The sequence below is a fragment of the Macrobrachium nipponense genome, chromosome 5 (genome assembly GCF_015104395.2).
Source record: "Macrobrachium nipponense isolate FS-2020 chromosome 5, ASM1510439v2, whole genome shotgun sequence".
NCBI classification, from domain to species: domain Eukaryota; kingdom Metazoa; phylum Arthropoda; class Malacostraca; order Decapoda; family Palaemonidae; genus Macrobrachium; species Macrobrachium nipponense.
In genome coordinates, this window is record NC_061107.1 from 77,467,088 (window position 1) to 77,493,748 (window position 26,661).

Sequence of the window (26,661 nt, forward strand, 5' to 3'; positions counted from 1 at the left end):
CTAACACTCTTTTTAGATTCATTTTCAGCTCCTCGTCAGGTACCTGTCAACAGCACCATGGGTAACGGTGCGACAGATACCCTGGCTTGTGAACCCCGTCGTGGTGAAGGCCTAGGGGGAATCCGGTCCGGGCAGGTGCCTGACGATTCTTTACCCAATGTGTCCCCTGTTAGTCCCGTAACAGTGCCAAAGGGCGCTTATTTAGGAGAAGGGGGGAGGGGTATTAGTGTTAGACCTAAGATTGCTAGTCGTCAGGATCTTACTTCAGGGGAAGTTTCTCAGTTAGGATCTGGCGATGATGATGACGTGGATTTGTGTGATATTGATGTTTCTTTGAATGGCGGTCATGATGTCGAGTTCAAGAAACTTTTTGATTTAATTTTGAGTTTTCTTCCTCAGGCGAGGCCTAAGCAGAAGCAGCCTCTGCCTCGTTGTATTACAGAAGGGATTTTTCTTGACGGTCCTTCCCGGTCGCGGGAATTTTTACGTTTTTCCCTTGCTCAGAGGTTCGTGAGAGTGAGGGCGGACGTCGCCGCTAAACTTTCGAAGGTGATCGGGGAAGGGAAGAGGAAGCTCTCTTCTTTTCTATGACACCGGAGAGGAGTTTATCAGGTGGCTGATGATACTTCATTCACTGGACCCCCCAAACCAAATCCTGATTTTGTCCGACTTTCAGGTCAACCTTTGCTTTCCAAGGCTTCGGTCTCGGTCTCAATCGAAGACGTATTGCCATGGAGTCTGTTATGAGCCCCTTACAAGAAGCTCAATTCTTCAATATGTGGGTCCTCGGAGGTCTTTTAATGTATACCAAGGACTCCGGGTTTTTTCCTCCTGATGCTCCTCTTTTTGAGAAATTCTGCTCATCTATTTCAATCGCTTCTGTACATCAGAACGAGCTTACCGCTTCAATGCAGGCCTTTCTTGTTTCTCTAAGGTGTAGCCTGTATTTGTCGCAGTTACCCTCCTCTGTATCAGAGATTCAGAGAAACCGTTTGTTGTCCTCTTCTCCTTTTGGCGATTCCCTATTTGATATATCTGAGGTTTTGAAGGAACATTAAGGTGATGCCTCTTCCCAAGCTCACTGGGCCTTATCAAGGGCTTGTTCATCTGGTCTTCCCCCCGTTCCTTCAAGGAGTAAGCGTAAGTTTAGTGCCAGATCCGTACCTTCTGCTCCAGCCCAACAACCTTCTCCTCCTGGCTTGTTTTTCCAGAGTACATCTCAGGTTTCTGGCGCCTCAGCCTCCTCCTCTGGTGCTCATTCTTTGAAACGCGGGAGAGGTTCTTGGCATGGCTCTAATGGCAGGGTAAGAGCTCAACCTCCAGGTGGACCTTCTTCTTCTTCTTCTTCCTTGCCTTTGCATAAGAATTTTCGGAAGTAGGAGTCATTACCTTGCCCGGAGACCACAGTAAGAGCTTGTCTCTCTCGCCATTGGTCAGCTTGGCAGGAGAGCGCAGTGGATGCTTGGGTGGTGGCGGTCCTGAAGGTAGGTTGCGAGTTCCCTTTTGTTTCGAGACCTCCACTTTCCAATCGTCCTCTCGAGTTCAGCGGTTATTCCCCGCACTCAATCAGGGGTCAAGCCTTGGAGAAGGAGCTTTCGGGTCTCTTGGAGAAGGATGCCATAGAGCGAGCTCCTCCTTCTCCCGGGTTTTACTCACGGGTGTTGTAGTTCTAAAGGCCTCGGGTGCCTGGCACCCCATCATAGATCTTTCGGTCTTGAACAAGTTCATTCTAAAGTCCAAGTTCCGAATGGAGACTGTTCAGACTGTTCTTTCATCCGTCAGGATGGGGGACTGGATGATTTCCATCGATCTGCAGGATGCTTATCTGCAAATCCCCATCCATCGGAAGAGCAGACCTTACCTTTGGTTTTTCACAGACTCGGGAGTTTTCCAGTTCAAGACCCTTTGTTTTGGCCTCAAGTCAGGGACATCTCTTCTTTCAGTTCCGCCGGACCTAATGTTTTGGTCAGACGCCTCGGATCAAGGTTGGGGCGCGCACCTGGGCTCTGAAGCCGCTTCGGGCCTTTGGTCAGAGGAAGAGAGGATCATGTCAATAAATTGGAAGGAACTAATGGCAGTGTACCTAGGCCTTCTTTCATTTCAGGATCAACTGTTGGAGTTGGTTGTCGTGATCTTTGTTGACAACACCGCAGTCTCGTACTTAAGAAACCAAGATGGCACACAGTCGGACCTTCTCACTCAAGAAGCGCGATCAATCCTGTGTTGGGCAGAAGACGGGGATTACGTTGGTCCCTCAGTTTATCCTGGGCCATCACAATGTCTTAGCAGACGCCTTGTCGAGACCGAACCAAGTTCAAGGGTCGGAATTGACACTTGCCAGGAAGTATTCGACAGCCTCAGGAAGAAGTGGCCTGTCACAGTCGATCTGTTTGCCACCCCACTGAATTTTAGGTGCCAGATCTTCTTTGCCTCTTACCAGACTCCTCAGAGTGCCGGGACAGACGCTCTTTTGCAGGACTGGGAGGGCCTTCAAGCCTATGCATTTCCTCCGTTCGCTATGGTGAGGTCAGTCCTCAACAAAGTGAGAGCAACCAAGCGTCTGGATCTCACCTTGATTGGCCCCTTCTGGCCACAAAAGGAGTGGTTTCCCGACCTACTGGAAGCTCTGGTGGAGCCCCCCTTGTCTGATAGAGAGACCAGATCTTCTCAAACGACCCCATTTTCATCGGTTCCATCAGAGACTCCACATGCTCATCTTCATGCCTGGAGACTGTCAGGAGATTCTCCAAGCATGAAGGGTTCTCCTCCAGAGTGGCGCGACAGTTGGCCGACCCAGTCTGCAGTGTTCTCCTCCGACATGGGACATTAATAAAGTCCTTAAAGTCTTTAGGTTCCCTCCGTTTGAGCCTCTGAATATGGCCGATTTTAGGGACCTCTCTTCTAAGAGACACTTCCTTGTCTCGCTGGCTACAGCCAAGAGGGTGGGTGAATTGCAAGCACTCTCTTTTTAGGTTGCTAGATCTGGACAGGACATGATTTTGTCATACCTTCCCGAATTTGTCGCAAAGACTGAATCGTCTGATAATCCCATTCTCAGGTCTTTCGTGCTGAAGTCGCTGGTCAACTTTGTCGGTAATTTAGATGAAGAATTAGTTCTTTGCCCTGTTAGGGTGCTCTCATGCTATTTACGCCGGACGAAGGACATTCAGGGTCGTCCCCGTCATCTGTTTGTTTCACCCCGAAATGTCAAGAGACCCTATATCAAAGAATGGTGTATCCTTTTTTCTCAGAGATCTTATTATTTAAACTGGTGGTTTGGCTGCCTGTGAGGGCCAGATGTCGAGAGCACACAGTATTAGAGCAGTTGCTACATCAGTAGCTTTTATGAAGAACATCTCGGTCGCTAAGGTGCTTGAGGCGGTGACTTTGCGTTCTAATTCTGTTTTTTGTTCATGAAACTTACTTGTCAGATATATATATAGCTGTATTCTCCGAAGTCCGACAGAATTTCAAAACTTACGACACACACAGTGGGAGATCAGGAGGTTAGTACCCATTCCCGCCGCTGGGAGGCGGGTATCAGGAACCAGTCCCATTTTCTATTCAGATTTTCTCTGTCGCCGGTACTGTCAACACCTGTTTTCAGTACCTCCGTCTTAGGATTTTGTAAACGTCATTGCCGCTTAAGTATCTGATTGTCTTTTGGTTTATTGACTTGGATTTGTGGCTAGGCATACGCTATCTTGGATTGATTTGATTTTGGCTTTGACTGTTCTTTGGATAAGATATCTGGATCTAGTTCTGCTAGTTTCAGAGTGTGTTGTGTGCAAGAGTGTAAGGTGAGGCTACCGAAAGCTTCGGTAGACCCTCACTCGGTATGCACGAGGTGTAGGTGGCATGTTGTTTGTTGGATGATCGATGTAAGGAGTGTGAGGGTTTGACTGATTCTGAATGGAAGACGTATGATTCGTATGTATGCAAGTTAGAGCGTGACAGAATCAGGAGGCCTTCCTCCAGGAGTGCTTCAGTGAGCAGAAGTCAGGGTAGTGATATGTCACCTGCTAACCCTTCTGTAGACTTTGTTTTACCTAACCCTGTGGTGTTGCCTTCGGGCCCTGAGGTTGTGTCTGTGGAAGGTAATGCCCTTTCTGTTATTATGGAGTCTATCCGTAACTTGGAGTCTAAAGTGCTCGCTCTCCAATCTAGTGTTGTGAAGTGTGGTGATGGTGTTAGTGCCCCTAGTGTTGTGGAGGGGGCGTCGGATCGGCCCTATAATGCCTCTAGGTCTAGACCTCTGTCGGACTCCCAGGACAAAGGGAGTGGGCAAGTCGAAAGCCGAAGGAGGGTTACGGGGACTCTCCACCGATCTGGTGTCCCTTCGGCAGGACCTGATGACGCTTTCCAGGCTGCCAAGGATTGTGCACGGGCAAGAATCCTTAAGTATTGTTTCTCGTCCTCCGAGGCGTCCTCCCCGCACCAGGGTTGGAGCTCTCGGAAGGACTCTCGCCCTCTCAAGAGAAGTTTTAGTGAAGAGGATGCCTCACGTCCTCTTTCTCGACCTACGTTACAGTCGTCGCCTGAATGTTTCGACGCCTTTCCCCCGCAGAAGAGGACCAGGACGTCATCGGAGGATGACGCTTTTGAGCGCCCCACTCGCTCTAAGGTTGTTCCTGTTTGGAGAAGGAAAGAAGGGGGGCGTCCCCTCGCCCCTCGTCTTCTCACAGGATCAGCCCCTTACCTGATTGGGAATCTTCTCCATCTAAGAAGATTCTTCTTGACGTGCAGCAGCAGTTGGCCTCGTTTTTCGCCAAGAGGGAGGCAGAGCCCTGTCGCCGCAGGAAGGATTCAAGTCTGCCTATCAAGAGGTCCAGGCAGTCTCCCTCTCCTTCTCCTCGTTCTTCGCCCTCCTCTGCTTCGTCGCCTTCTAGATCCCGTTTACCTTCCCAGCGCTTATCTAGAAGTGTCGATGAGCGTCATGCAGGACGCTCTCTAGACCGTAAGGCTTGTCTTGGCGACGATCGCTGTACTTCTTAATATGACGCTCGGCGTGCTGCTTACCAGGACGCCTCTCAGGCTGCTCGTGTTGACGCTTCTGTTGCTAATGCGTCCCGTCAGGAAGCTCGTCAGGACGCTTTTTAGGACGCTCGTCGCTCTACTCACCAGGACGCTCGGCAGGACGCACCTTTAACGGATCATCGTAAAGCTTTGGAGTTTGTCGTCAAGGATACCCGACCTTGTTCTGTGGACCCTTCTTTGGATAGGAGACCCCTTTTACAAGCGGGGCCTCAAGGTTTGATTGCTTCGCGGTCTTTTAAGGATCCTTCTGTTGCTCCCGTGGATGAGGGAGAGTCTTCGGGTGAGTCGCAGCCTGCGGATGAAGAGGAGCCTGCTTCGTCTTCATCATCTGATTACAAGGTTTTGGCCCGCCTTTTGAATGACTTGTTTGGTGACAAGTTTCAGCCCTCGCCCCTCGCTCTCCTCCTTCGCAGTTGGCTTCGTCGAAGACGAGGAAAGTGCCAGGCTTCATCAAGATGGCCATTTCGCTTTCTACGAAGAGAGCTTTCAAGAGAATCCATGACTGGATGGACTCCAGGAAGGCCCAAGGCAAGACTTCCTTTGCCCTACCTCCAGCGAGGTTAAGTGGAAGGGTGGGCATTTGGTACGAGACGGGAGAGGAAGCTGGTTTGAGAGTTCCTTCCTCTTCCCAGGGGGACTTTGCCAGCCTGGTAGACGCTCCTAGGAGGTCTCTCCTGTCCTCTGCAAAGGTTTCCTGGACGCTTTCAGAGTTAGACCATCATCTGAAAGGGCTGTTCAGGAAGGTGGAGGTATTTAACTTCCTAGTTTTGTACATTCAACTTCCCTGTCAGATATATACTTAGCTATAGACTCCGTCGTCCCCGACAGAAATTCGAATTTCGCGGCACACGCTGGGCGGCAGGAATAGGAACCATTCCCGTTTTCTAATCAGATTTTCTCTGTCGCCGGTTCTGGTAACATTGTTGCTGGTTCCTCCTGACTTGATTCTTGTTTTTTCATCGCCGTTGATCTTCTGGACTGATTTATTTGGTGTCGTATTGGATCTTTGGTTTGGCATACGCGTTTGTGGACTGTTTTTTTTTTTATTTTTGCTTACAGATTTTTCTCAGGATGTCAGACTCTAACTTTGCAATTAGAGTGTGTGTGAATGAGGGTTGTAGCGTGAGACTGCCGAAGGCTTCGGTGGATCCTCACACTGTATGCAAGTGGTGTAGGGGGAATGAATGTTCTGTTTCTAACACGTGCACCTCCAGAAGCTTGAGTAGGTCTTGCTCTAGCGAGCCAATTAATGTAGTAGCACCTAATCCTCAAGTAGTTGTTGCTTCCTCACATACAGTATCAGCACCTTTTCCCTTCACAGAAGCTGCAAATTCATCCACGGAAATTGCAGATTTGAAGGCTGCCCTCAAAAGGATGGAGCTTAAAATGCTAGCTCTAGAAGGTAAGCAAAGTGCAGTGGAAAGTGATTATAGTGTTCCCAGTGCAGTGGAGGGGGCGTCTGATCGGCTCTGCAATGCTCCCAGGCCTAGACCTCTTCCAAGCTCCCAGGCCCAGAGGAGAAGGAATGTCGAAAGCCGTACAGAGGTTATGGAGAATCCCCACCGATCAGGCATCCCTTCGGCAGGATCTGTGACGTCCCAGACTGCCAAGGATTGCCATTGCAAAGGCATCCTCAAAGAGTGCTTCTCCTCGTGCGATTCGTCGTCTTACAGAAGAGGTTGGAGTTCGGACGATTTATCATGTCCTCTGAAAAGAAGTTGGAAAGCTCCCACTTTGGACTCGAGCCCGGAACGCTTTCCGGAAGATTCGCCGAAGGATAGGAAGAGAGCTAAGAGAGCCCTGGCTACGCCTGCTTTCGGCTCGGAGTCTCCTTCATCCTCCAGACCTCCTTCCCCTCCTTCTGAGAAGGAAAAGGAAGATGAGACTACTAGGATTCTCCTAAATATGCAGGAGCAAATCTCGTCCTTGGTGGGAGTTCTCACGAAGGACCCTCGTCGAAGGAAAGAGACTTTTGTTCCTGTGAAAAGTTCATCTTGTCCTCTGGACGTTCCAGGCTACAAGTGCCACTCCTCTACTCCTTGTCCGAGGCGCGAGGCGCCAGCTACTAAAAAAACCTTCGGACATTCTTCGGTCTCCTGTCAAGCCTTTTCTGTGAATGCAGGATCCTCGGACAGGCGCCAACCTCGCTCCAGGCGCGAGACGCCTTCTTCCAAGAACGAAGCGCCAGCCACGCGCGAGGCGCCAAGCAGGCACGATTCCCTGAGCGAGCGCGAGTCTCCCCGGACAGACTCGAGCATACATCTAAGCGCTCGGCGCCAGCCAGGTGCGAGGCGCCAGGATCTCCCGCATCGCCTTACGAGAGAGAGGTCAGCCGCGAGGCTCCTCTTATTAGCTTTTGCAGGGTCAGTCTTCTCCTGGCAAAGGCGCAAGATGTCGCACAGGTGGCCGTTGCCTTTGTCGGGATGGTTCTGATACTGAGAGAAGCCCTTCTCCGATTGCACAGAAGATTGCTGTGTTAGGCAGTTCTTCTCACCATAGGCGCTCTCCTTCGGTTGATCGCTCTTCTCCCATCAAAGCGAGACAGGAGCTTGAGATTTCGGACGAAGAATCACTGGGGGGGGGGCCGGGTCTCTCTGACTATAAGACTTTAGCGGCTCTTTTGCCTTGCAAGAGGTTTTTGTTTGGGAGACTCCCTCAGTCCTTGCCCCGCCCTCCTTCTCCTCGTTCGTTGTTTTCTAGTACGAAGACCGCTAAAGTCCTCCTCCTTCCGAAGATGCGCCCTGCCATTTCAATGAAGAAGGCTCTACAGTCGGTTGGGTCGTGGCTCCGCACCAAGGAAGAAGCGGGGAAGACTGTCTTTGCATGCCCTCCCTCCAAGCTTTCTGGGAGGAGAGCATTTTGTATGAGACAGGGGAAGCCAGGTGACTGGCTCTCCCTGCTTCGGCGGAAGCAGATTTCTCCACACTAGTGGACTCAGCGAGGAGACACTGCCCTTACTACAAGCCAGAAAACCACTTGGGGAATGTCGGAGATGGACCATCTCCTCAAGGGATTATTCCATGTACTGGAAGTTTTTAACTTTCTGGACTGGTCCCTTGGGGCGTTGGCCAAGAAGACACAAGACCCGGACTTCCTGAGCCCCGATGTCCTGCATAGCATTTTAGCATGCATGGATAAGGCTGTACAAGACGGTTCTGGTGAAGTGGCTTTGCTTTTTGGAGCAGGTATCCTCAAGAAGAGGGCGGTTTTCAGCTCTTTTCTTACAAAAGCTGTATCTCTGGTTCAGAGGTCGTCCCTGCTTTACACCCCTCTGTCAAACCAGCTTTTCCCTTCTCAGTTAGTGAGAGATATATCTCACTCGCTCACTGAGAAGGCTACTCAAGATCTGCTGGTTCAATCCGTGAAGAAGACGAAACCTCCTGTCCCAGTAGTGAAGAAGGAGTCTCGGAATACACAGCCGCCTTTTCGAGGAGCTGCCTCTTCTCAATCCTCCTCTAAAAGGAGAGGACCTGAGAAGAGAGGAAGGTCTTTCTTCAGACCGATCAAGAAAACTAAATGATGTGTCAGGTCCCCCTTCCCAAAACACCATCTAGGTGCCAGGCTTCGGAAGTTTGCAGAAGCATGGGCCGTGAGAGAGGCAGATGCCTGGTCCCCTCGATTGTGAGGAAGAAATATCTCATCCTGTACTAGACTGAGTGCACTGAACTGTTTTGTAGAGAAGCAAAAAATTCTCTATGGAAAACAACCGCCTCGGTTCTTGCGGCTCTACCCTGGAGATTGGATGGTCTCCCTGGACCTGCAAGATGCATATTTTCACGTCCCATTGCATCCTGCGTCAAGGAAATATCTTCGGTTCATGATCCAGGGCAGGATATTTCAGTTCAGGGCCCTGTGCTTCGGCCCTGTCTATGGCCCTCAAGTGTTCACGGGGCCTTAGGAGGAAACGTAGCACGTGGCTACATCTGAAGGGGGTGAGTATATCCCTTTACCTGGACGACTGGCTCATCAGAGCAAAATCGGATCATCAGTGTTTGGAGGACCTGACAACGACCTTAGACCTGGTACGGTCGCTCGGACTTCTTGTGAACCTCGAGAAGTCTCAGATGTTCCCCAGCCAGAGCATTGTCTATCTGGGGATTCAGATGGATTCTCGGGGTTTTCGAGTTTTTTTTCCGTCACGAGAGAATTGTTCGAGGCTTGGAAAAAGTTCTCAGCCATCCTAGGGAAAGAACGGAGCTCAGCAAGGGAATGGCTCAGCCCTTCTGGGTACCCTTTCCTCGCTGGAGCAGTTCTTTTTTTCCCTGGAGGACTCAACCTCAGACCCCTGCAGTTCTACCTACAGAGGATGTGGGGATCGGAACGACAGGAGATTCGTCAGACTCCTTTCCAATTCCTCCCAGAAATCAAAGACCCACTTGACTTGGTGGTTAGCTCCTCTTAAGAGGAACGAAAGATTGTCCCTTTCAATTTGGAGCCCGCGCCTAGTGTTGTTCTCTGACGCCTCGGAGACAGGCTGGGGAGCAACACTGGGAACGAAAGAAGTGTCAGGCACCTGGACAAGGGAACAGGTGTCCTGGCACATCAACGCGAAGGAGCTTCTGGCTTTACACCTAGCCCTGAAGTCCTTCGAATCCGAGGTCAGAGGCGTGGTTGTACAAGTGAATTCGGACAACACCACGGACTCTGGCTTACATTCGAAAGCAGAGAGGGACTCACTCTTTCTCCCTCTACGAATTGGCAAGAGCTCTTTTGATCTGGGCGGAGGAACGAGGCATCACCCTCCTTACAAGATTCTTGCAAGGAGTAAAGAACGTAAGAGCGGACCGATTGAGCAGGAAGAACCAGGTCCTTCCAACAGAGTGGACCCTCCACTCTGAAGTTTGCCAAAGCTCTGGTCCCTATGGGGGAAACCTCAAATAGATCTGTTCGCCACGTTCCTCTCCAGAAGAATGGACAAGTTTCTGCTCGTCAGTCGAGGATCCCAGAGCCATAGCGGTCGATGCCCTTCTCCTAGACTAGTCAGGCATAGACGCGTACGCCTTTTCCCCCATTCAAGCTTCTGGGGGAAGTATTAAGAAAGTTTGTGGCCTCGAAAGGGACGAGAATGACCCTCATCGCCCCCTTTTGGGATTGGTTCACAGAGGTACTGGAATGGACGGTGGACTTCCCCAGATCTCTTCCCGAAAGGACAGATCTGCTCAGACAACCCCACTTCGAGAGGTTTCACAAAAACCTCCCCGCTCTCTCCCTGACTGCCTTTCGACTATCAAAAGACTCGTCAGAGCGAGAGGTTTTTCGCGAAAGGCTGCCAGCGCAATCGCCAGAGCCCGCAAGTCTTCAACCTTGCGGGTTTATCAATCGAAGTGGGAAGTCTTCCGTAGATGGTGTAGGTCGAAGAAGCTGTCCCTCCATCCAAATACTTGTGACCGTCATTGCTGATTTTCTTCTCTTCCTAAGAGAAAAATCGCATTTGGCTGTTTCCACCATCAAAAGGATACAGGAGCATGCTCTCCGCTAATTACTATCTTTAGGAATTAGGGGGCCTGAATATAGCGAGGAGGACAAAGATCTTCATGATCTCATACGGTCCTTTGAGACTACTAAAACTAGATCCTCTCGCACTCCTAGTTGGAATCTCGACGTGGTCCTCAAGTTTTTCTTACTTCGGACAAGTTCGAACCTCCTCATCAAGCCTCGTTTAGAGATCTCACGAGGAAATGCATTTTTCTCTTGGCTCTCGCAACTGCCAAGAGGATTAGTGAAATCCATCGCATTAGATCCTCGTGTAGGATTTAGAGGAGACTCGGCAAATATGTTCTTTCCAACCTTTGTTTCTGGCGAAAAACGAGAACCCTTCTAACCCCTGGCCCAGAAACTTTGAAGTCAAGGGACTTTCTCCTCTGGTGGGGAAAGAGATAGAAAGGTCTCTTTGTCCAGTCAGAACAACCTGAAGTTTTTTTTTTATCTTTCAAAAGAAGAAATCAACTGAAGGGTTGGCCGACAGAGTCTCTGGTGTGCGGTGAGGGACCCGAAAAGACCCATGGTCAAAGAATGCCCTGGCGGCCTTCTTTGTGAGAAGTGTGATCTCGGAAGCACACGATAAGTGCCAAGATGGACTCCTTTAAGTAGCTAAGAGTTAAAGCGCATGAGGTGCGAGCCGTTGCGACTTTGCTAGCTTTCAATAAGAATAATCTATGAAAGATATTTTAGCTGCAACATTTTGGAGATGCAATTCTGTCTTTGCTTCTCATTACTTGAAGGATGTCAGAGTTACATACGAGAGATGCTTCTCTCTTGGTCCGTATGTTTCGGCGGATACGGCTGCGGGGGACAGGGGAGGGCAGATACTGATCCTTAATTATTTTATTTTGTACAATCAACTCCCCCCTGTCAGATACGTATTTCGCCTTCTCCTGGCAAGAGCGCAAGAGTGTTTGCGCAGGCGGCCGTCACCTTTGTCAGGAAGGGGGCTGGGTGTGTGTTACAAAAAAACGTTTTGTATATAACTATTTCGTGTTTGTTAATGATGTGGTTTAGAGTTTTTTATGGTCGTTTGAAAAGGATGTTGATAACTCCTTTCAAATCTCAGTACTAACCCAAAGGGGTGTTAGGATCAGGTGATCGGGATCGGTGTTGTGCTCCTTGATTATTGCCCTTTAGGCAAGGTGGGTGTTGTCATGTTAAGTGGGAATTTTAACAAACCCCATTGGACCAAAAAAATGGCCATCAGGGGCTCTGTTTCGAGTAAGTGGGGATAAGACCCCCATTGACAGACCCACAAGAAAAACTCTTAGCCCCCCCATAGGTCACTACCTCGCTGAGGCTCTGAGGCGAAGCAGACTCCTAAGCAGTAGCTATGAAGTCTTTTCGCCCTAAACAGGTAGGAAAAAACCAAGGTTTTTTTTATATATTTTACTACACGTATTTGTTTTGTTTTTTTTTCCCTGTTCTATTTCCAGTAGTTAGCTGTCTCTTAACCCACCACCAAAGGGTTGCCAATCAAGCTAAGGTATATATCTGAAACAGGGGAAGTTTTTTTGGAATGTACAAAAAAATGATTTATTGTTATGATTTTACATAAAAAGTTTTTTTTTTTTTTTGTAAACATACTTTTTTTACCTGGGCAGATATATTACAATTAAATGGCCCCAAACCCAGCCTCCCCCCTTTCCAGGAAAGACAGGGGGGGAAAGAGAAAATCTGATTAGAAAACAGGAAATGGTTCCTATCCTGCCACCCAGCGGGCAGGGCGGTAGATCACCCCTGGGACCTACCTGTAAAGCATGTGCCGCGAAATTCGAATTTCTGTTCGGGGGGAATGGGGGACGGAGGTCTAATAGCTAAGTATATATCTGCCAGGTAAGTATGTAACAAAACTTTATTGTATCATAACAATAATCATATTGGTGGGTTTTTTTTTTTGGGAGCCCCCTGAACCTGCAGTCCTCGGAGGGGTCCCCCGGACCCTCTCTCTTTTCGCTTGAGGAAAGCTGGGTTCCAGCGGGGTCTTAGCCTGTATGGATAAGGGCAGTCAGGGATGGGTTTCTGAATGAGCTGGCCTCCCATTTTTTTTTGACTACAGGGCTTCTTAGAAGAGAGCAATTTTTTCACGGCGAACGAAGTCAGTGTCTCCTTCTCCAAGAGAGGCAGAGTTTTTGCTGTTTTTTTTCCCCCCCCCTCTATCTAGGTCACCCCCTCTTCTTTTCCCCGCAGTCGATGGTAAAAAAGGATTTTTTTTTTAGCCCAGTCAGCCTTCAGGAAAAAAAAAAGGCGGGACTCAAGACCTTTTCCTGGCTTTCAGGGGTCTTTTCCAGATGTCCTGCAAGCCCCATCCCTTAAAAACTCCTCTTGCTCAACGCTTCCAAGGAAGCAGAAAGCCCCCTTTTCGTGGCGGGGGGGGGTGCCTTCTCGAGAGCGTCTCCCTCGAGGAAAAGAGGTTTTCTCCTCTAGAGGCCAGAAAAAAAAACCCCTTTCCAAACCCCAGGGGTAAAAGAAATTTGTGACGCGTCGGGCCAGGCCATCAGACGCCTGGTTCGGAGCAAAGGGCTCTTCTCCTTTGCAGAAAAGCATGGAAAATAAGAGGGACAGAAACAGGGGGCTGGTCCCTCGAAAATCATCGAAAGAGGGAATTTACAAAGGGATCCCCATTCTCAAAATTCCCCCCACCCCATTGGGCACGAAAAAAGCCCATAGATCTGTCCCCGGCCCTCCTACCAACCTGCGAAGCAACAGATTTTCTGTTCGATCCCCTGCTCGGAAACAAAAATGCTCGGAAGGAAAAAAGAGAGCTGTAGAACAAAAAAAAGGTTTTTCTAGCACTAGAAAAAATCCCCAGGGCTTTTCTACAACAGGGGTTGGGGTTCCTGGTACCGAATGCAGTCCCCCCCCCCTGGGGGGGGATGGGGAGACCTGTTTTCCCTGGACGTCAGCAGGCTGAACCCCCCCTTTTTTGTCAAGAAGGGGACAAAATTTTTTCCAAAGGATGGAAAAAACCGTCTCGGTCTGTTTTTTCTAGGAAAAAAAAAACTTTTAAGACCCAGGCGGGGGGACTGGATGTTTTTTTTTTCTTTAGACCTCCAAGACGCCTACTTTCAAACGTTCCCGAATCCCATTTCCTCAGTCAAGGAAGTAACCTGAGGTTTGTCTTAAAGGGGAAACAGGTCTTCCAATTTCCCCCCAGAGCTCTCTGCTTCAGGCTAACAGCCACAGCACCGATGATTTTTTTTTTTTTTACGCTTCTCATGAGGGGGAAAAAATGTGGGGGGAAAATGGGGCTTCACCTCTCAAGGATAAGAGTCTCGCTTTTTACGTGGGGGGGGGGACGATTTTGGCTCATTTTTGATTCATTGTCGGGAGTCGAGGTGTCTGGGAGGACCTTTTCTTACGGGGACGCTGCAAAAAAACAATTGACGAAAAGGCCCCCCCCTAGGGGGACCTTTCAAAAATGGTAAAACTTCCCCGAAAAGTCCCATCTGGATCCCCCTACGGGCAGTCCCCCATCGTGTATCTGGGGATTTTTTCAGATGGATCAAGTGCTTTTCGAGCTTTTTTTTTTTTCCCCATCCCTGAAAAAACGTCAGCAAGAACTGCTTAGAAAAGTGTCAGCCCTTCTTGGGGGAAGGCAAACATGCTCGGTGGAGGGGGAATGGATGAGTCTGAACAGGGGGGGGTTTTACCATTTTTTCCCCTCGCTGGAGAAGGAAGTTTTGTTTTCCCTCCCAGGGAGACTGCACCTCAGGGGGGGACCGGTCCAGTTTTTTCCTAGCGAACCTGGGGAAAAAAAAACAAAGAAGACCTGGATGTGACCTCTGAACTTATCTCAGTCGGTCAAGGATCGCCTAAAGTGGTGGAATGATCCTGTAAAGCTGGGCAGAAAGGCGTTGTCTTTTTTTCAGCCTTCTGAGCCCTGGGGACCTAGTTGGGTTGTTTTTTTTTTCAGGGACGTGGTTCCCCCACTGCCGGGGTTGGGGGGAGCATCCCAAACCTGGGAAAGGAAGTCAAAAGTGTCAGGGCCCCAAAATCTGAGAGGGGACAGATGTTCCTGGGCAAACATAAAAATCTAAAAGAATGGAAGCAAAATTGGGGTTTGGCTCTCCAGTTCTTCCGAAGAACGAGTTCTTTTTGGGGCCCCGGAGGTTTTTTTTTTGTCCAGATCAACTGACAATAATCCCCCCACAGCTCTCGCGTTATATTCAAGAAGCCCAGGGAGGAACACACTCTTCCGTCCCCTTTGGTTTTTCGACGTTAGCGAGAGAGATCCTGGCTGTTGGGGCGCAAAGGGGCACGGAACGCAAAACGATCCTGACGACGGGAAGTTTTTCCCTTGCAGGAGTTTTTCAGGGAACGTCCCGTTTGCCGGATCTTCTCACCGTCGGCAAAGCAAACTGCTTTTACGAAACCGGAGTGGACTCTTCACCTAGAAGGAAGTTTTTTTTTGTCCCGAGTTTTGGGGTGGAGACCCCTATGGGGACGTCCCTTAATAGATCTCTAAAGAAACATCCCCCCCCCCCCCCCCCGAAGACGAAGAGGGCCCCTTTTTTTCCCTCTTATTTACTGCTCCCCAGTTTCTCGATCCGGGAGGGCTAGTAGCGATAGACCGCCCCATCCTTTGGGATTAGACGGGGATTGGGACTTCTACGCCTTTCCCCCCCCCGTTTCAAACTCTTGGGAGAAGTGATTCAGGAAGGGTTTTTTTGCGGCGTCAAAGAGGGAGCAAGAGGGGATGACGCATGATCGCCACGCCCCCGTTTTTTTTGGTTTTGGGCCCCTTCAAGCGGAAATGGTTTCACAGAGGTTTTTCCCCCCCCATTGTCCTTTTCCTAGGTGGACTTTCCCAAAAAGGGACCCTGGGCCGGGGGAGAGTGATCTACTCAAAACCGCCCCACTTCGAGAGGGTAACCCACAAAAAAAAACCTCTTCAGCCGGCTCTGAGTCTGACTGCGTTTCCCAAAAAGGGGGGACTATCGAGAAGTTTTTGGGCCCAGGAGCAAAAGAGGTTTTTTTTTCAAGACCCAGTTTGGCAAGAGCTATTGCCAATGCAGGAGAAGATTTTTCCTCTCTTGCAGTGTACCAATCGAAGTGGGCTGGTCCTTCAGGGGAGATGGGTGGGGCAGGAAGAAGGGGGCCATTTTTTTCCCCCCCTCCACCACGACCTCTGTGAATCAGATTTGCTGACTTCCTCCTTCCATCTGGGAGGGAAAAGTTGATAAGCTGGCGGTCCCCCAACGATTAGAGGATACAAGAGTATGTTGTCGACGGTTCCCTTTAGACATAGAGGTTTATTATCTGTCCCCGAAAAAACAAAGACCCCTTAAAAAACGATCCTTTGAGGTCTTTTGGGAAACCTCTAAAGTGGCTCAACCAAAGATTTCCGTCGTGGAACTTAGCTGTAGTATTGAAGTTCTGATGTCGAGTCCTTTCGAACCTTTTACCATTCTGCATCTTTAAAGGAAAGGAAAGAACGTGACCAGAAAAGGCTATTTTTCTATTTTAGAACCCGCTCTAGCTACAGCAAAGAGGGTTAGACGAGGTTCAAGCCATCAGTTAAACATAATAGGGCTTTAGGGTACATAATGACGGTATGTTTCCTTAAGCCCTTTCGTTCTTAGCCAAGAATTGAAAAACCCCGTCCAAAAACCCTTGGCCCAAGAGCTTCGAGATCAAGGTGGGGAAATAGCCCAGAAACTTATTGGGCAAGAACCAGAGGAGAAGTCCCTGTGCCCTGGTCAGGGCCTCTCAAGTTTTATTTAGAAAAAAAAACGAAAGAGGAGTCGATGCCCTTTGGACAATCTGTGGTGTTCCGTCAAGAAAGACCCAGGACTTTACCTATGTCGGAAGAAACGCACTGGCGTTGCTTTTTAAGGATAACCTATGGCACTCAATTGACATCCCTGGGGCGCCACCCTTTTGGCGAAGCAAACTCTGTGGTTTCGCTTCAACACTACCATGCGGGATTGGAAGACGAAACTATGAGAACTGCTGCTCGCTAGGGCCCAATAACATTTCCGCTAGATTACAATTTGAGCTTGGGGGCAGGAAGTAGCAACTCTTATTCCTAGCCTGTAGAAAATGGTTAGGAGAAGTTTTTAATTTTAGTTGTATTGGTTTGATGGGTTGTTGGGCGGTCGACCGCCAAAGGCGGACTTCCCATTCCCATTCTTTTAGCCTAACGGTTATGTGGGATTGAACGTTTTGATAGGCTTGGTCAGTTCGGGGGGTTTTTTTGCTTTCCGTTGCCCTCATAATATGGTCAATAGGGTCTTTAGTCATATTGTGGTCACGAACCGGCCCCCGTTGGACAGATCATCTAGAACTTCCACCAGCTATTACACCTTGCTGGAGACTCTAGTAAAGCAGAGGCAGACTTGGGTGCACGTAATCACAAAGTTCCAGCTATGCTAACAGGTAAGGAACCAAGATGTCAATTTGTTTCCTAAATCCTATTCTGTCTCTTTCCACCTCCAACTGGTTGGGGATTCAGGCTATCTATATAATATTCCTGACAGGTAGAAGTTTCATGAACAAAATGATATTGTTTATGGATACAATAAAGTTTTGTTCATTACTTAACCTGGCAGATATAATATAATCAAGTACCCACAACCCACCTCCCCGTTAGGAGACAGGTGGCAATAGCAAAAATCTGAAATAGAAAAATGGGAATTGGTTCCGTGATTAACCTGCCTCCCAGCGGCGGGGGAAATGGGTACCAACCACCTGATCCTCCTCCCACTGTGTGTGTCGTAAGTTTGTTTTGAAATTCTGTCGGACTTTTGAGGAATACAGCTATTATATAATATTATCTAGCCATGGTAAGTATGAACAAACAAACTCTTTATTGGAATCATCAAACAATATAGAATTTTTTTTTTCCTGCCTTCCCTTTTACCTGAGAGATATTTCTGTAGTTTCTAGGCAAACCTTCGTTCCTTGGGCCCGTTGGTGATGGCAGGACAGGTCGTCAGACAAAGGAGAATTGAGGTAGTCTTTCCATGTTTTACGGGTGGTTTTTGCTACCTGTATATTATTTTTTTTTCCTTTTTGGTTTTACATATTGTTTTTTTTTTTTCTAACAGTTATAACTTATGGCAGTTTTTGGGCTTTTTAGTTATAATGGGAATTAGGCAGTTTGGTATTTAGGTGTTTTTCGCTTGTCCTGACTACTCCAACCGATTCTTCTATTGTCATACTGAATAGGGAATTAGTCGATGGGATCGGCTGCCTGTCAATTTATGGTGACTCGATATTCGCCCATCCTACTTTTTGTCCTCGCCTGTTTTCTCGGAGTCAGGACACTTCGTGGCTGAGATTCAGGCGACATTTTAGTAGCCCTGAGTTTCTCATTGACGACGTCACGGTTGCGTTGGATACACCCTCCGATGATCGTTTAAACATGAGACTCCAGGTTGGGAATCTTGCCGGCACTCGTTCCCTTCCAGGGATGAGTCGCCTTTTTGCTCCGTGCTCCTTTCTCTTGGTACCAGAAAGCTTGAGTCCAGGACGTTTGATCATGGAGCCGATATCGCTGCTGGTGACGTTGGGTTGCGTTGGATATTACACCTCCAATGTTTGCGTTAAGCTTTGGGAATACGCCCAGGCAGTCCAGGCACCCAAATCCGTTCAGGGTGGAAAGAAAGTTTGTCAATACCCCGATCCCTCTCTCTTTGGTCGCCCAGACATTCGTGAGAGAGGGCAGGTGTTCGTTTGTAGTGCTTGATAAAGGTCATCGGGAGCGTTCTTGGTGGCTTGCGGGTGCAGCCTTGCTGTCCTCCCATTTCGTCTGATCGGGAATGAGGTCCACCTGGTCGGTCCACAGCCTGACTTTAGTACCAGACTGGAACTGGGACTATACCACTTACTCCCTTGGTCCTTTACGACCGTAGTGTTCATGGGCGCGGCCATTATGGGTAGGAGACTATTTTGAGTTCTTTAAGGTATTCTTAGACCTCAGGTTGAGTTTTTTAACTAGCCTTATGATATAATTATTTCCTTTGATTGGTTTTCATGTCCTATTCTGTAACGAAGGGGGCCAAATTGGTACTCAGATTCCTCTCCTCCGTTTTCAATGTTGGTTAAAATCCAGGGCTAGATAAATTAAATTATTAAGGTAATCTGTTATTTAATATGGCGAATTTTTATTATAAAATTAAATTTAATTTAATAGTACTTAAACTGTATAATTTATCTAGTCCCACCCATCCTACCCCACGATCTGCCTATCACAACTGATTTTTCCAGGGAAGGTTTTTCGTAAGTGTCAACGGCAGCGGTTTGCCAACTGGCGGACAGAAATAGGAGGTAACAGGGATTGCCAATGTGGTAAATTTTGGTGCGGGTTTTTGGGGATTTAGGGCTAGATAAATTATACAGGTAAGTACTATTAATATTAATTTTAGAACAAAAATTCCATTTTCATAGTTTCATCTCCTTCACATGCATAATTGGATGGTATAGTGGGAGAAATGTGAGGGGTCAGAGAAAAGAGGGCTATTTTTATTTGTTCTAGAATATGCCTGCCAAAATTTAAATTTAAAATTATATTGCAGGAGAAACAAGTTTTATTCTAATTAGTTATATTGCAGGGAAACAGGTTTTATTTTGTCATTTTTCTGCTAAGGAGTAGCATAGATTACCTGAAAATAATATAGGATTAGATTTTTCAGTTGCATTTTAAGAATATAAGTGTATTACAGTATTTTTATGTGCACTAAGATTTTGTGTTGTTTTTGTTGTGATTTTCATTTCCATTTTTCGTCCACAGCTGTGCTTTAACAAAGGCGACATCATCACTGTGACTCAGCGTGAGGAAGGAGGTTGGTGGGAGGGAACTCTGAATGACAAGACTGGATGGTTTCCTTCTAATTATACTAAAGAATGCAAGATACAAGGTACAGTAGTCTCTTATTTATTAGATATAAAAAGTAAAAGAAAAATGTAACATACTTAGATTATAAGCTGTATAAGAGAAATAACCAAGAAAAATGAGAGAATACAGTCAGACTCATGAAATAAACTCATGTGAGCCTCAAAAATTGTACTTCTACCTAAGTTTCAACGATTCAGTTTCATGACCAGGAAGATTATTCAATGGTTTAGTCACAGTTGGAATTAAGCTTTTAGAACATTTTGTGGTAATAAATCTAAAAAAAGATGAAAAGCAACGTCAGGTTGCTAATGTTGATGTTTATAGTTCAGCAAGGTAAAAAATGCAAAAGTATGGATCACCAATTATGAAACTTTTTTTTTTTTTTTTTTTTTTTTTTTTAAGCATGCATGGTGAAGCAAAGGCAATGGCCCTCCTTGGTGCATATCTGGCCAAGTGGAGCTTTGCTGAGAGTGTGTCTGTGGAGTGCTGAATGCAGTGTTGTATGATTGTAGATTTATGGGGACTGAGTTACAAAAAACTGTACTTATGACAAGAAAGATTATTCAGTGGGATTTAGTCTTATATATTTTCACAATTTTATTCTTCCAGATGGAGGACCTGGTTCACCATTACATGGAGACAGCCAGCTTTTGAGTCCAAATCACTCTCAGCAGCAGCAGGTATACAAATTAACAATAGTTAAAGAAATAATAGAATCAGAAAGAAGTCATCTAGCAGAACTACAAAATCTGTTGGGGGGCCATTTAATTGAATTAAGGAAGGCTGATATGTAAGTATTATATTTCTTTTGTGTAATTGCTTGTGTTTTCTCTTAGTATCACAAAAGACCATGTAAAGATATAGTTTGACACTAAAATATGTCATTGTTGCTGATGTGTTTTTAATGTGATAATGCCATAGGATATTGTAACACTTGTATACTTTTTGAAAGAATGATTGTCTGGAAAGAATGTTTTGATTACTTGTTCTTGTAAAGTATTTGTTTTAACTAGAATTTCAAAGAGGATACTCACAAGGTAGTGTATTTTAATTTTTAGCAATTCATATTGATGTGTTTTCTTAATCACTGTTTTCTCACAGCACATTATTTTCATGGTGATAGATGAGGATTATTAGTGCTTTGTGACAACTTTGTTACAAATTCTTGCAATATCTTTTGAAAATCTTTTTGGGACTAGGCCTGTTGATTCACTGATGTAGTGCAGCTGCCAGCAATTGCATTGTCAGAAACTTTGTACAGTGAATTCCAGCTTTTCTATAATAATTCAGCCTAAGTTTGGTTGGATAACTCACTTGGATTTCTTGCCTTTTGATGATTGACTATGTATAAAATCAATATAAAATGGTAGAGTTACTTAACACCATTTAAACTTCAAATATGATTGTAAATAATTTGAATTAAGAAAATATTTAAAGGTGTTTACATCACACACACACAAACTGTTACCTTAGACATTCTTACACGTGGGTTCAGTGTGTAGCCAAATGGGTTTGCAATACTTTGAAACAAATGAATGTGATCCTTTAACCAGTTGGTGAGAATTGCCCTACACCTTTCACATACCATACTTAGCATGAATCTTCTCTCTACAAACAAAAGCATATTCCTTTTGTTGGTAAGGAAAGAGAGGACATCAGATTAAGGTAGTAGATTGTATATATGCAGCATAAATTTTGTTTAACAAAACTTGTGTTTGTTGGAGAAACCACCATAGTATTAGATAGCTGGATATTTGTTGAAGTGGGTAGCAAGTCTTTTATTGTAATGATTAAATAAGTCATGTTTTTGAGGGGTGTTTGTGAGGTCTTGCTAGGTTAGTAATCTGAGAAGATTTGGGCATTAGATAGGGGAGCAGTTAGTCAGAAAAATGGAAATAAGGAAGTAGCGGGACAAGTACCAATTTAAAGGCTGACAGTCATGAAGAAAGTTGATAGATGAAGACGTAGCAGATTGAAATGAGGCAGAAAGCTCAATAGTTTAAATAAAGAAGAGGTCTGAATTCATTTTTAACCATATAAAGGAAAAATGCATAAAAATTTTGATGGTGAAGATCATTAGGCTTTGGCAGATACTTTTTGGAACAGCTAATATGTAAGGTTGTCACTCTGTGCTCTACTGTAGCACTTTGTTTATTGTTGACAGTGGTAACGAATGGACAACTACTGTACCCCTCCCTTTTATTTTCTTTGTCAAAGTTCTTCATCAGTCACTTTTCAGAAGCATTACAACCCTGTCAACTAAGATCTCATTGACACCATGTATGGTATATTGTAGCTCAATTAATGCTAATTTATCACACATGGCTAATCTTTATGAAATAAAAGCTCTTCTTTTTAAATGGAGACTGGCTCTGACATGTGCTGCTATTTGTTACTGGTTAGTGTTACTTGATACGCAGCAGTTATTTCTTAGACATCTTTTTTTATTGTCTTTGATACCATAGTACCTGTAGAGCATTGTCATTCATTCACTAGGTTTATTTTGAAATTCTAAATAGATATGATGAAGGTAGCTCTCAGCCCATTCATTTCATCATCTACACTCATTTTATGTCTTCGGTCCTTGACTTAAAGAGGGTATTAGTTACTGGACCTTCTACATGTCCCAAGATTTTCGTAAATTCAAATTCATATATGAAGTGGTATAACAAACTATATAGGTTTTTCTGTACAATACATACTCCAAATCTTCTTGAGATTACTTGTACTACAAAAATAGTGGTAAATGGTCATACTATTTTTGGCTTCCAAGGAATAAATAGTAAAAAAAGAAAATTGATTTTTTACACAATTTGGTACTGGTATGACCATCATAACTGTGATAACTTACATAGTGCAGTATGTTTTAGCAGCAATAACATAACATTTTGTTCATGCAACTTACCTGACAGATATATATATAGCTGTGATTTTCTTTTTGAAGTCCGACCAGCAATTTCCAAAACTCCGCGGAACACACGCATGTGGGCTTGCCGGCCAGGTATGAGTAACCCTTACAATCCGCCGCTGGGAGGTCGGGTATTCAGGAACCATTCCCAGTTTTCTATTCATATTTTTTTATGTCGCCGGTCGGTAGACAACTGTTTACAGACCCTCCGCCTAGGATTTTTTTGGATTGACAACTCGTTTCTTAAGTATCTGGATTGACTTTTGGTTAATTGATTCTGGATTGTTGGATTGGGCATACGCGATAGTGGACTGTTTTTTACGGATTTTTTTTTTTTGGATTGGCTTTTTCTGTCAAACGTTGTATTGTCTGGATCAAGTTCAGTGAGGTTTCCAGAGTGGTGTGCTGAAGAAAGTGATTGTAAAGTGGAGGCTACCTAAATCATCGGTAGAATCCACCCCTACACAGTATTGTATGGGGTGTTAGGGGCATGCATGTATGTTTTATTGGATGAGCGGTGCCAATGAATGCGAAGGTTTGACCGATGATGAGGATGGAAGGTGTATTGATTCTTAATCAGGGCGTTAAATTGGAACGCGGAATTTAGGATCAGGAGGTTCTTCCTCCAAGAGCGAGGTTCTTCTAAGGTAAGGGAAAAGTTAATATTTCACCATGCATTAACAAAACCTTTAGAATTTGTTCAACCTAAAACCTGTGATGTGTTTGCCTTCGGGCCCTGATTCTGTTGGTCTAGAGAAGGTAATGATGCCCGTTTCTCCTGATTTTAGAGTCTTTACGCTGTCTAGAAATCTAAAGGTTGCAGCTTGGAAAAAACCGTGGCCGCAGTGAAAAAGTGTGTGATCGTGCCCCCTAGTTTTGTTGGAGGGAAAGGGGGCGTCAGAATCGGCCCCAGAATGGCCTCCTTAGGCCTAGAACCCGCTAATCGGAACTCCCCAGGACTCAGGGAGTGGATACAGTATGGGCCCTCGTTAATCACGGGGGATAGGTGGGCACCCAGAAACCCCCCCGCGATTAAGTAAATACCCGATGTTTAGCCTGGTACCTCCCCCCTCCCCCAGAAAAATTGCTTTGAAACCGCCTACCCTTTAATTAATTAAAAACCCACCCAAGACCACTATGTTCAATGGTTTAAGAACTGCCTACTGTTAGTTTCAAGGCACCAAATATTTCTTTCAACTATCACCTTAAAACTAAATTCAAGGACAGGTTTTCAAAGTTATTCTTTCCTATTTTCAATTTCCCCCTGCATCAAGTATCAGGCAAACCAAAAATATAATTACCTAACAAGTTCCTTCCCGATTTTCATGATTTGGCCTGCTGCACCAAACGAAAAGTACATAGTATATCTATTTTCGTGAATGAACATATTTATGATAAAAAAACATTGAGTTTACTGTAATGATTTACAGCATACCTAACTATAATATTAATGTATTAAAAACAGGGCAAAAAAAAAAAAAAATTAACAGCAATTAAACAAATCTAGTTTTTTTGTCTTTTGGTTTACATTTAGCTGAATCAGCCTGCATGGACGTGTTTATTACCGAAAGAATTATTTTGGGAAAACAATTTTTGCTTGCTAAAAGGAACGAAAGTTTAGTTAATGGAAATTATTATTATTATTATTATTATTAGTATTATTAACTTTGTACCATAATAGTTTATGATAATTATGATACAGTAATTCATATTTCATTGAGAGATAGGAGAGAGAGAGAGGAGAGAAGAGAGAAGAGAGAGAGAGAGAGAGAGAGAGAGAGCAGCTTTGTGACCGAGAGTAACTTGAATAGACCTTGAGACGATAGCAGCTTAGGACGAGAATAGCTCTTGAGAGAGGCAGCGTTGGGCCTAGGAGTATTGGTTGACTATCGTTAGCTGCGAGAATAACAACAATGAAATTAGTATTTTAAATATTTTATGATGATATAAGAATTGTTAAACATGGATAGTGAAATGATATTATGATAGCAGTAATTTCAATATTTCATTGAGAGAGAGAGAGAGATGAGAGACGATGAGAGAGCAGAGAGATGGCAGAGAGAAGAGAGAAGAGAGAGGAGAGAGAGAGGAGAGCACTTGGGATGAGAAGTAAACTGTTGAGTCAAGCGTTGAGGAGAGGCAAGCTTGGGACGAGAATACTGGTTACTAAGATATTAGCTGGGAGGAATTAACAAAAATGAAATTTGTATTTTAAATATTGTTTTTATGGTGATAAGAAATGAAACATGGATAGTGATAAGATATTCTTTTGTATACTGTTATAATGTGTAAATTCATTGAGTCAACTATAAAAGTTGTATTGAAGCAGTTTCGTAAATCAGAATAATAGATCAGTAATAGTGATGAGAGAGAGAGAGAGAGAGAGAGAGAGAGAGAGAGAGAGAGAGAGAGAGAGAGAGAGAGAGAGAGGAGAGAGAGAGATTTTGCATCTACATTCATAGTATTTGAAAATTTTTTAAATGAGTGTATCCTAAAATAAAAATGCATTTAGTCATGAAAAAGAAGAAGAAAACATAGTAATTAGTGAATCTTGGTCTGTGATAAAATTCGAGATTTCGTTAATTTCCCGGGGATATACATAGTATTTGGGCTCCAAAAAAAGTAAGTAAAGTGATTTATGACAGAATTTAGAGGATACTTACGTAAAAATACATCGGTAGTTTGTAGAACAGTGTATCCACTCACATTGTGTAAAAATAGTATGTACCAACGAGACTAGGTTTGGTGACGACACGGTTGTCATACGTATTTTTTTCGTGAATGCATATACATTTATGAAAAAAATAGTTACTGTACTGCTTAGAGTACCATACTGTAAAATTAATGTAATCACTCAAAATAAAGTAAATCATTGCATGCTGTAAACATGTAAAGTGTATTTTTGTCTTTTGAAAAATGCATTCCCCAAGGAATTATTCCTTGAAGAGGCTTTTTATTATGAAGATATGCCAATGATAAGATATGCGTTTTATTATGAATATATGAAATAATATATAAGGTAAAAAATGGTTTTATTATATTTACGCTTCGTTGCCGATCGCAAAACAAACAATACGATAATCTATGACAATTATCGTTTGTATGACTGCAGTGTTCAGAGAAGTTGATTAGTTATACCAAAACAGTAATGAAGTTCGAATTGAAAAGTAATGTTTTCCTAAATGTTATTACTACTGTAATTACACTATTACTATTAACATTTCTAAAAGGTTAAGAATGGCAAAGGTGCTGTTAAGTGTAACTCAATGTTTACATTTCTGCTGGCCGCTCAACTACAAGTTGATGTCAATGATGTGGAATTATTTCATGAATAGGCTACAATATTATGAAGATATGCCAATAATATATAAGGTGAGAATGGTTTTATTACCTTTATTGTCAGTTAATATATAATGTAAATATGTTCATGCATTTGCTGGTTATCGGAACCGGACGAGGCTTAGCCTACAACGGACAAGCCCTCGATGCTGTGATATACCTAGTAGCCTAGATTGAGAAGTGGTCTGAGGAAAAACCCGTGATTAACTGAATCCGTGATTGCTGATCCGTGACTAAGCGAGGCCCCACTGTATGTCGAAAGCCGCAAGAGGGTTACGGGGGCTCCCCACCGATCTGGCGTCCCTTCGGCAGGACCTGTTGCAAAGTCCCAGGCTGTCAAGGAGCGCGCATGGGCGCGCATCCTTAAGGACTGCTTTTCGTCCTCCAAAGCGTCCTCGCAAGGGGTGGAGGGCGTGGGGTAGGGCTCGGAGAGACTCTCGTCCGCTGAAAAGGACGTTTCGTGCTGAGGACGCTTCACGTCCTGCATCGCCGCTTTCTTCGGAGGAAGCCTATGACGCTTTTCCACCTCAGAAGAGAGGTAAAATCTCTTCCGACGAGGTCGCTGGGTTGCGCGCACAGGCGCGTATCCCTGAGAAGCAGGTAGCTGTACCTGTGAGAAGGAAGGAGGCGTCCCCTCGCCCCTCGGCTTCTCGCAGGTTCAGCCCTTCGCCTCCTTAGTTTCTTCACCTATGAAGAACATTCTTGTGTCCCTTCAGGACCAGTTGTCGGCTTTGATGGCTCAGAAGACACGCCCAACAGTCGAGCCTAAACGTAGAAAGGACGTGAGGCTGCCTGTCAAGAGGACGAAGCAGCCCCTTTCTCCTTCTCCTCGTTCGTCTCTTTCTCCTCCTGCGTCTCCTTCGGTGCTCCTCCGATCTCGTTCTTCTAGTAAGAAGTCACGTGGACAGGACGCTTTGCTTCCCTCTCGACGTCCTGCGCAGACCGCTCGTCAGGACGCTTTGCTTCCCTCTCGACGTCCTGCGCAGACCGCTCGTCAGGACGCTTCGGAGGACGTTCTTCAGGACGCTTTTGAGGACGCTCGGCAGGACGC

General features: G+C 45.4%; 1 protein-coding gene across 6 annotated transcripts in view; it reads left to right on the forward strand.

Annotated features, from left to right (window-relative positions):
• The window catches only part of LOC135215433 (rho guanine nucleotide exchange factor 7-like), a 126,801-nt gene that overhangs the window by 29,750 nt on the left and 70,390 nt on the right, over positions 1-26,661 (forward strand). For all 6 annotated transcript variants that reach the window (XM_064250081.1, XM_064250080.1, XM_064250085.1 and 3 more), the window contains 2 exons: positions 19,259-19,385; positions 19,973-20,153. In XM_064250081.1, coding sequence (XP_064106151.1) covers positions 19,259-19,385; positions 19,973-20,153 — 308 coding nt within the window. The remainder of the gene's footprint in view (positions 1-19,258; positions 19,386-19,972; positions 20,154-26,661) is intronic.